Source organism: Clinocottus analis, unplaced genomic scaffold, assembly GCF_023055335.1.
Source record: "Clinocottus analis isolate CAN_PGR_092001 unplaced genomic scaffold, fCliAna1.0.p SCAF_15, whole genome shotgun sequence".
NCBI lineage: Eukaryota > Metazoa > Chordata > Actinopteri > Perciformes > Cottidae > Clinocottus > Clinocottus analis.
This window is the reverse complement of record NW_027175876.1, coordinates 8737920-8748700: the sequence shown is the minus strand read 5'-3', so window position 1 is coordinate 8748700 and position 10781 is coordinate 8737920. Positions and strand designations below refer to the sequence as shown.

The 10781-nt window shown below is 40.5% G+C and overlaps 1 protein-coding gene across 1 annotated transcript in view; it reads right to left on the bottom strand.

Moving 5' to 3' along the window:
* Positions 1 to 3248: 3248 nt before the first annotated feature.
* Positions 3249 to 10781, bottom strand: part of kcnk3a (potassium channel, subfamily K, member 3a) — a 29439-nt gene continuing 21906 nt past the window's right edge. Inside the window, exon 2 of the mRNA XM_068577135.1 lies at positions 3249 to 5570. Within this exon, the coding sequence (XP_068433236.1) occupies positions 4654 to 5570 (917 nt within the window). The 3' untranslated portion in view covers positions 3249 to 4653. The remainder of the gene's footprint in view (positions 5571 to 10781) is intronic.

The window sequence follows — 10781 nt, the reverse complement described above, 5'->3', positions numbered from 1 at the left end:
AACGACATTTCCTCTCTGTGTGATTAACAACAGAGAGTGGAGCATCCTCTCCTGAGAGAAAGGTCCTGATCGTATTTTGAGTTTCCTGTGAAAAAATATTTTGCTTAAAGCAATGCAATAGGATTTAGGTGTGAGAGGAACTGAATAGTGGAGATTCAGAAGTGGAGGCTGTTGAAAGACTAGAAACCATCATCCACTAAACAATCAATGTCATCCTCTCCACTTTCATTTATTCCTGAGAATATGCTCTGCTGACTTTGAAAAGGACTCATCCAGAGATTGTGGAATAATAACTGCGGGTTCTACAAGTTGCCAATCTTAGGAGACAAAATTAGAGACAGGAAAGGCTTGAACGAAATATATGAGGAGGTGGTTGAGTGTTTGCAAATGTTGCAGGAAAAACTATGATGGAGAATTCACACATTTTCAGGCAGTCAGATGCTGTGTGATGAGTGTAGTGTTTATGTTCCTGCCAGCCCCTTTTAACCTCTTTGTTAAGTTACAATCACTTGTGTGACTTCTTCCCTAAAAATAAATGCCTAGATTTGACAACATGCTCTTTAGTTGCTGTTGTCCTCTAACAAGATACAGCTGGTTATTGGTGAGTTGTTTTTTTATTCTGTTGGAGAGAGACTGCTCTATTTACTGTACTTTATGGATTCGTCCACTTATCTTGCACCTCTAAGAATATTTACTTTTATCTGAAATGCCTGAGGAAGACTAAAATGTACAAAACATTCATGTCTTTGCAATTCATATAAATGTGTCACCAACCTCTTCTTTTAGTTTAACATGAGCATTACTTAAGATAGAAAATCTCTTCAGTTTATTTTGTAATGCTTGGCTAACCAAGCATGAGGGATTGCGCGCCGCATGTCAGATGTCATTTGTGTCCTGAAACTCATAGATCCATGCATTTTCTGTAGTTTCTCATAACACATGTCTCTAAAGAAGTCCTTATCAGTGTCTTTAATTAAGAATGACATGTTGGGGTGTTGGGATGGCGCTAAAAAACTTGGATAAATAATACAGAACCAAAATACCGAAAATATTAGAGATTAAATAAACAAAACCATCAAAAACATTCGTCTAGATGTTTTTAAGTATTGTTTTGGGGAATTTAGAAAAGAACGAGAAGTTTCCATTGAAGTGCACAAACATTTTTTTTTCTTCAATTTTAGTCAAGGTTTTTTCACTCAAATACTAGAAGCAAGCTCAAATCATGGCACTGGCACCTCATAGAGGCACTTCTATGATGATTATTATGGTTACTTGGTGGCTATCAAAAAGGAGATATGGCTCTACTGGGGACGTTCAACTCTTAACCTCTGTATTTTCCAAAACAATAATAATTGGAAAAATAATGAAAGAATATTTTGAAATTTACCTTTTAATTATCTACATCTTGTTTCAATTAAATTATTGTCTTTATTTTTAATAACTCACATTTGCCAAACCGCTCTGGGATTCAGGTCTGAAGCATCCAGGATTGTCTTTCTTAATCTTAGTTCATACTTTGGGTAACCATTTGTGCAGAACCAAACATGTAACAGAACCACAATCATTGGGTTTGACTGAATAAACTGGAATATAAAAATGTTGTTAATCTGCAGAATAGTGGTATTTAAACCTGATACATGGAAAATACAATAGATGCCTGTAAAGAACATAGAAGTGGGCCAAACATGTTTCCCTGGGGAAGGCGATCATCCAAAATAAAAGCCTGCAAAACATATTCCCTGAATGTTGGTCTTGCAGGACATGAACCAATTCAAGCACCAAGAGATACCCAGTCTCAAGTCATTGATTACCACATATGTCAAACATCTTTGTTGGTGTCGGATGAATCAGAACAGCAGATGATGTGAAGATGAAGATGAACTGTAGAGCCCGTCAGGCCTCATGTGAAGCCTCGCTTGCTGAGGGATGAACGATAAGGACATGGAGGTCTCAGCTGATCGCTTCTCCTTGTAAGTGGAGTGGAAGAGTTCATGGTTTGCAGCTATAAAGGTGAGAAAGTGACAGTTATATAATAAACATCATAACATGGTTGAGTAAACTTAGAGTCACCTTGTCCTTACTTTGGTTATGCAATGGAGTACCAAAGCCTCGCTGAAAAGTTAGCCATGATGAAAGCAGCGATGACATCGTGAGTTTTGCTGCAGCAGCGTTCGACCAGGCCACATGGTGTTTGTTTTAACTTCATTTAACTAAATGGATTTCTCTAAAATGTTTCTGTTTCATTTATACAGCATGTTTTATAAATGAAAACGCAGCTTCCTTTGGTTACATGAGCACAAAACCAATCTCGAGTAAAAACAGGAAGTAGAAACGTGTCCAGCAAAAAAAAATATGTAAAAAAATGACTCCTTTGACATAAACACAACAATATTTTTTGAAAGCTCTAAATGTGATCAAAATGCATGTTTTTACAGCGTAATTCTGCATGTTTAATCTGTCCCATGAAATTAAAAAGACATTCTTTATTTAGTTTGTGAAAGTTGTTTTCTCCTGTTGAGTTCCACAGAAGCAATCTGTTGATGGTACAAAGGGCCGAGACTGCTCAGTTCACCTGCAATATTTACAGCATTGAACGTTTTGCTAAACCGCAAACAGCTGTCTGTAATATGCTGAGAACACAACTGAGCCTCGCTGACATCTGAGGAGAAAACTATTCAGAGCTCTTCATTGACTTTGTGTTCAAGGTGCCATGCGCCTCTCTTGAGTCTGCTCGAAAACAGAAAAATAACTAAAAGCTGCTACGTGATGAGATGCAGAGTAAAGAACCCAGAAGTGAGTTTTGATATTCTCCCGAACCGAGAAACAGAGGATACGTGCCTCAGACGTAAGGCATCAGCTGGAAGAAAAGTCAATCTGTGATCCTAACACCCGTTACGTGTGCAACAAGCATTGTGCCAAATGTCATTCTGGTGAATTATTTTTGCGTCTCCAAAATTTCCATTTAGTTTTCATTGACTCTATTTGAACACTCCTTACAGCAGCCTGGATGAGGAGTTAACACTAATGATATCAATTAACGATGGTCAAAATGAAATGAATGTATTTCTCACCAATAATTACAAGATAACAGTGATTAGATCAGTTGACACTCAAATTAATAAACAGTTGTTTTAATTTAAATCATATTTTATTATGACTGAAAAAAACATATGGTAAATAGCCACACACAGCCAACTGCAGTCCCTCTTTTAGTTCATGAGGGATGAACACAAATAACATGTTGATAAGACTGTTCCAGTATAAAAGAAAAGCTGAAAATGTGACTGACATTAATGTGATATGACTAAAATATTGAGACAATGTAAAGTAAAACTAGAAAAAAGAAAGAAATAATAATGAATATGCAAGAAAAGGACCAAAAGAAGGACACAAATGAACACTGCATAAAGACCTCATTTGGCTGAATCAAGTTTGTTTTGGTTGGAGTAAAGACCCCGAAGTGCATGAGGTGCAAACTCTGAGGCCATTTACAAGTGAGGTTAACTGCTATTATTCTCAATCATTTATCACAGAGTATCAAGTCAAACATTGAAGACTGATAACACAAGAAAGAATGAATTAGAGCGTAACATTCACAAAACGAAACTTAATGTGATTCCATTAAATACAAAAATAAAATAGTGCGCTGAATGCCCAAAAGCATACACAACTGTCTTCTAAGGTGCAGCAGTGAATAAGATATGACTCTCTATTTTGCACAAAGTGACCTTATATGCTCTAAGTTAAACTATCAGAATATAGTTGTGCTATATGAAAACATATGATGAGCAACAGGTACGTACAATAGTTTGATGTGCAGGAAGACACTATGCAAAACCGATTCATAGTGATGAGGTCTGAAAGGGTCGGCAGGGAGGCCTAAGTGGTTAGAGACATTGTTACAGGTTTGATTCCCACAACAGCTACAAGTGGCCCTTCCTTCAGCAAGACATGCTTCATCTGTCATTTAAATGACGTGAATGTGTGTTTTCTTATGGAGGGAAAGAAGACACACAGGAGAAGACACTGAGAATATGTTTTAAATCTTTCACTGAAAAAATATGCTTTCCCTCAATACCACCAACAGAACGAGTGACGTGTCCAAATATATACAACATTTCATTTCACTGTAGTGAGTATAATACTTACAACCAAAGATTCCTTTTGGAAAAAGTGTATTTAAGATTATTCAATAAAATATTTCTTCATTTCGGGACATAATGCACAATCCCTCTTAAAAACCTGTCTCACAGTGTACCTTGTCCCTTTTCATAATAGAACATGAAATTCTATGTTATGAATGAAAGAAAACACACTGAATTCAATATTATGATAGTTAATATTCGAATCCAGAGGTGCAGAAAAAGCTGCACGTGTTTTTTCGCCTGTCTTCTATCAGCAACAGTTCCAGAGATTGTGTAACGAATGTGTCTTAAACAGCCATTAGCACAACGATGTTTGTCCTAAATGGTTTGTGCTTCGCTAATGGAGGTTAAATACAAGCCGCAGCACCAGCTCTTCATTGCCAGAAAGAAGCAAACATCTCTTCAGGACTGGAGTTGTGTCCTTGTGACGTCCGCAGCTAATTCTTTACCACAGTGGAAGGGTCCCTCAGTGAGACTTGACCTTAAAAGCGAGACAATCCTCCAGGTGTTAGATGGAGCTTCTGCGTTTATTGAGTCTTCTGTAGTTGATGCTGTGTAGACCAGTGGAAACCGAGCTGATGCCCGAGTTGTGTTGCAGGCTGCACACGCAGCCGTTAGAGTGCAGGGGGTTTGAAAAGGCCTCCCCCTGCTCCATGTAGGTGTCCGAGCTGGAGAGGTCACGTGGGATGATCATGGGTATGGAGTATTGCAGCTTCTCTCTACTCTTGTACCAAAGGCAGGAGCACATAGATTGGAAGTGGAGCACTTCAGCATAAACGTTACGGAGACCCCGGCTCGCCGCCCCTCCCCCGCTGCCTCCGACGGCATTTCCTCCGCCGCAGCCGGAAGGCGTGGAGGAGGAGGAGGCCTGGTCCGTGGAGCAGTGGATGTGTCCGCCCGCCTGTCCGTTGTGGGCGAGAAGAGCCCTCTGCTCGGCGTCCCTCTTCTCGTCCTCGGCGTTCATGGTCATGAACCGCAGCACCGCTAAGTTGAGGAAGGCTCCGATCACGGCCAGGCCCGTCAGGATGTAGATGAAGCTGAAGGTCACGTACTTGGCGTTGGTCTGCAGAGCTTGCTTACTCTGCAGCGCTACATAGTCCCCGAAGCCGATGGTGGTGAGCGTGATGAAGCAGTAGTAGTAGGCGTGAAAGAAGCTCCATCCCTCAAAGTGTGAGAAGGCCAGCGCCCCCACACACAGCGTGCTCATGCAGGATATGAAGCCGATGATCACCATGTTGACCATGGAGACCTCAGTGCGCCTCATGCCAAGGCACTTCTTCAGGCGGTGGAGCAGGAACCTGACGAAGGTGTTGATACGCTCACCCACGCTCTGGAACATGACCAAGGTGAGAGGGATGCCCAGGAGGGCGTAAAGCATGCAGAACACCTTCCCTCCATTCGTGCTGGGGGCTGCATGGCCATATCCTGAGGGGGAGAAGGAGAAAGGAGCAGGGTTACTAGGGCAGAACTAATTAAATCTGCAGAGCGGCGGACAGGGGTCTAAGAAAAGAAGGCTGGAGGCTTAGGACGTCAAACCCAGAGTAGAGAGATACACAAACAGATTGTATTCTTTGAGCAGCATATCTTATACATTCAAAGACTCTTCATTTCAGAGAGGCAGGGTGCAATTGAAGATGAGGATGAACAGCAGCGTGGTGGGAATGGCCAAGTATTGATGTCTTGTATGGGAGAAAGGGCCTGCATAATTCATTGGCCATTGTCTCTTCAGAGTGACTTCAGCTAATGAGTATTTGCACCTAATTAGTCCTGTAGATTTTTCGAGATCAAACAAACAGGACACGTTGCAAATATCGGACCTTTTTTGGTTTATTTAGTAAAATCACTCTTTGTCCTGAAGTTATTTGAATCTTTGGATTATAAGAGCTTTGTCACAGAATAGAGTGAGTCAGCAGTGTCTGACTCAGGGTCTGTGTGCGCTCCACTGAGTCTTCAGCCTAAAAAAATCATATCCAAATTCTGAGTTGGTTGAGTAGCTTTATGCAGAACATGCCAAAGTTTGAAGAAGGAGCTGATTAATACACCATTTACTATATGGATCTATTGTGTTGTCAGTGGCTGAAATGGCCGGGTAGAGAATACTGTCGAGCCATCAGCCAATTTAAGACACAAAATGAGTCACACTGACTGTGAGTGATTCTGTATGCACTCAAACTGTAGAGCTCATGAAAATCAGGACGGATTTGTGCTTCCTTCCGGCACATTTCAGGTTAAGCGCCAACCTTTTGTCTCATAACGTCATCCTCTCACTCCTATTGTCCCACAGCATACGGCACCCTTGCATGCAACATCATTACTGGCTGAGATATATTCCCCACATGTTGACCTGTTGCACACAGGAGCCGACAGATGATGTCCGTGATAACAATGGGAACAGCAAATGGAAAAGGTTGACCAATAGTTTGAATGTAATTACTCTAGGGGTTGATTTAATTCTTTGGGCCCTGGTTTTGTTGTCACACTGATCCGTGCGGTTGAGCCATCTGTCTGTCTGGTGCCAAATCTGTTTAAAGCTTTCCCAGTGGGGCCGCCAAAATAAGAGCCATTACAACTGATGTATCTCCTTGTGGAAGGAAAAACCTGACCTGAGCAAAAAGACATTTGCGTCATAGAAGCGTTGCTTATTTTTTTTTTATCTCATTCCTACAAAGACACTCGTCCCATTTTCTGATGACAGAGAGATGACTGACGAGTACTCTGTTTTAATTAGTAGTGGATTTATTAAAACCACTTTACCAAGTAAACTTGGGAGGGACTTCATTTGAACCATTTATCTATCAGTGAAGGTTTATATTGAAATTGTTTAGTGAAAAAATATTTTTAGCTTAGACCTAGTATTAAGATAATTATATCAACTTATTTTTCAATACTTTTAACAATTTATCTGTTACTTGTACTGACCTGAAATAAATTGTATTACTTTTACTAAACATTATCAAATTATTTAGCTAACAATTTCAAGTTAATATTCAATACTTTCATCTATTTCAAGCATTCATCATTTGCAAACTGTGGACTGTGTTATCTGCATCCATTCATTTGTTGCTTTTAGTGAGCAGACCATTTATGCATTACATGTAATCCCCCGACGCTTAATTGATTTCTTCTAAGTACTTATTGGTAACATTCATTTTACCCAAGAGGCATTCATTACTTTTAGCTTACTGTCTCAACATCTCTTCTTGATTACTAATTGCTATCATTTGATAATCTTATCTTTTCAAATGAATTGAACAATTTTCCACACTTCTTCAGTGACATCTAGAGTGCTTGTTCTGCAATAGTTACTCCAATAAAAATGCATGAATCTATAATTGTCAGTCTGCTTTCCAACATTTCAGCAAAGGTCTGTGAATTTTAACATGCTCTATTGATCCATCATGAATATGCATTAAAAACATAACCCTCTGAAGAGAATTTCCATTATTACTTCCATTTGAAAGGGTACAAGGCTCCCCTCAAGCTCTGCACCAAAGAATATTATAATTCCAAATTACATTTAGTTCAATCTTGCACAAGTATTTATTTCTGACTTGACTCCTCGCTGAATCCAATAAAAAAATACTCTTTGATAAGAAAACACATTTTCAGTGTTGATTTGTGTTCCATCATTTGCCTCTCATCAGGGAACCTATCCAATGTGTTGACAAGCAGCCAAAGGTACCCAGCATTGACCCCTAGTGTATGAAGTCCGACATGTTTTTCCCATTATAAAAGTCCCATTTACACAGAACCATCATCTTTTCCATATCATATCCCAGAGAACATTACAGTCCTGTGTTTGGACTAGCATATGTTTGAAGTTGAAGTGCAGATACATTTTGGTCACGCCAAGTCATATTTGGTAATATTATTTATTGTGTCTTTTCACATACAAACATGCTTCCATTAAAAATAATTATTAATAACATTGGTTAATTATGGCTACCATAACCTACTGCTCATACCAGACACAATGTGTCTCAAGTATAGAAGCAAAACCCCTGAGTGTATTTTAAAATGTTAAGAGGAAGATTGTGTTGTTTCTCATTTAAAATTTTACTCTAAGAAGTACGTAATATTTTATAAGTACACGCTTGTGAGTAAATAGGGTAAATCCACTTGTTGACCATTCATTCATTACAAAAAGAGCAGGACATTGTGTTCAGGTGAGCACACGGGATGAGCTGCAGGCCTGTCAGTAGCTGTCAGCAGCAGGGAGCAGCTTATCGAGACGTGGGGACGACTGGAGTGACAGCGGTGCTCGTCAACGGCAAACGCAGGAGCTGGAGGCGACAAGCTCCAGCGCTCCCGCCGCCGTGTGTGTGAGTGGAGAGGCCCGCATGACAAACTCTTCCTCCCCTCTCCTCGCCTCACCCGCTCCCCCGCAGCAGTGACAAAGTTATCATGAGACAGGGACGTCTCCACGGCTTTTCCTGGCACGCAGGGGAACGCCATCAGGGCCACTCGCTCTGTTGACATGGATTACAGTCATTGCCACTGGCAGAGGAGAAGTGCAGCCTCACCGCTCCGAAAGGTGAAATAAACAATCGACCAAAGAGGTTTGATTGACATCTGGAGAAGCGTGGAATCTTGCAGTGGCTGAAGATGAAGCACAGTCAATACGTGGGATGCAACTATTTGCCCATACTTCACGTGTAGATAGGGGGAAAACATAGAGAAGACATCTGGGAAATTACAGGCCATCAGGAAACAGTAATCCCCTCTAAACTTAGCTCCGTTTCTCAATTTGTGTTAGAATTGTTGCAACACATAAAAGGAAAATCAAAGACTTTGCCACAACCCGAGGCTAATTGTCTCATAACCTAATTTCTGTAATTATCATTTGAAAGGAAAAATGAAAATTGCACAACATTGAAAGGCAATAAGAGCTTTTGAAAGACCTATTAGGCAAAAGTGACAAGCAGGCGAGGCTTGGGCTTCCACATGTCAGCAGAACACAGGTGCACCATGCTCTGAACTGTAATTCCCTCCTCGCTGCTGCCTCTCATTACAGAATCATAATTTACAGCCAATCCTAAAGCCTCTAGCAATAGACTATATTAAATGATTCAAACAAATCATTTCACAGAGAGCATAAATATTTCCATGCAATATCTTTGCCATTCTAAAACATTGCTAATACAATTTCAAGTCTTTAATGTAAATTTTCAACCTCTAATTTCACCATTTTTAATCCTCGCATTCATCCCAGCAGATGGACACACATCTTTATTCAATTATGTGCCACATTCACCTTTATTCAGATTTTCTAATTCAATGTCATTTTCTGACTGTGCTCATCTGTAGCAATGCAAATAATATCATTGATGCTGGATATTGTTTCACCCTTTGGTGCTGTGATTGCTAGTTTGCCTCCTAATAAGACAGTCAGCTCAGCTCAGTGTGTCTGTATAGTCCCTTCCTCGTGGTAGCTACCTCTAAAACACAGCATCACCTTCATTATACTGATTAATGACGCAGGCTTTGAAAATACATCAAAGAAAGGCATAATGGGCCTGTCAGGGCTCCAGCTCTCTGTCACTCAATTACATTTCCATTGATTATCAGGCACAATATGTTCTCGCCAACAAGGTGGAGCACAACCTATTCATCAAGTCCCATCACATCAATCAGGCAGGATTATCTAGATCAGGGCTAATTTATTAGGAATTTCTAAAAATAAAAAAGGAGACGCTTTTGAAACCCATTTGTGAGTCAAAATAAGAAACATCAGAAAGCACAAAGGTTAAATAAGTGTTTTAAGATTGGAAATATACAACATGAAATATAAATATGTGCACACCATAGGGATTACAAACCACGCTATGAAACATAGCATGTTACATGTTAAATACATCGAACAAAAGTCTCCACAGAGGAGACTTCAGGATGTGGACACAGCAACAGAAACGCTGGTGGAAGCGTTGCTCTCTGGGGTTCAGTGGTGACTTATAATGTCCTCAGACATCTCTGCACCCTGGAGACCAACCAGTGTCACGCTGTATAATACACTCATCAGTGTGTGTGTGTGTGTGTGTGTGTGTGTGTGTGTGTGTGTGTGTGTGTGTGTGTGTGTGTGTTGAGAGTTGAGAGCGTGTGGTGCAGGGTTTCACTCCAGACTGAGAGGCAGAGGTGAAAACAGTACCGAGTGGATACTGTTTGTCTTTGTGTAAGGATCGGATAGCATCTCATGTGCTTAATTACTTTACGGAAAACATTCTCAAAGTGTTGGTTGCTGTTGTGCATAAAATAAATGATGTTTAGTTGACCAAATATATGTGAATTATGGGGAAATTTGTACAAATGATGAGCAAGGTATCTAGATTATTTCCAAATGATTGTAATTACGGTGTCCTGAGTCGGAAATATGTCACCTAATAAGACTGTCGGTGTGTATCACTGTAGTGGTTCGTAAACAAAATCCTCCTGCATTGCTGAAGTGTGCTCAGAGGTGTTACGCAGAATCAAAACGTTCAGCCGTATATGGCCAGCCTAGTTCTCCACTGTACAGGTGGCCCGAGCAGCCATCCCAGAGTGACGTGACTTTCATCCGCATTTACGCCATCTCCAAAAAGCTGCGCAGATTGAGTAATGTTCTGTACAACCGTGCAAATAAACCGCTTGGCACCGGGCCAC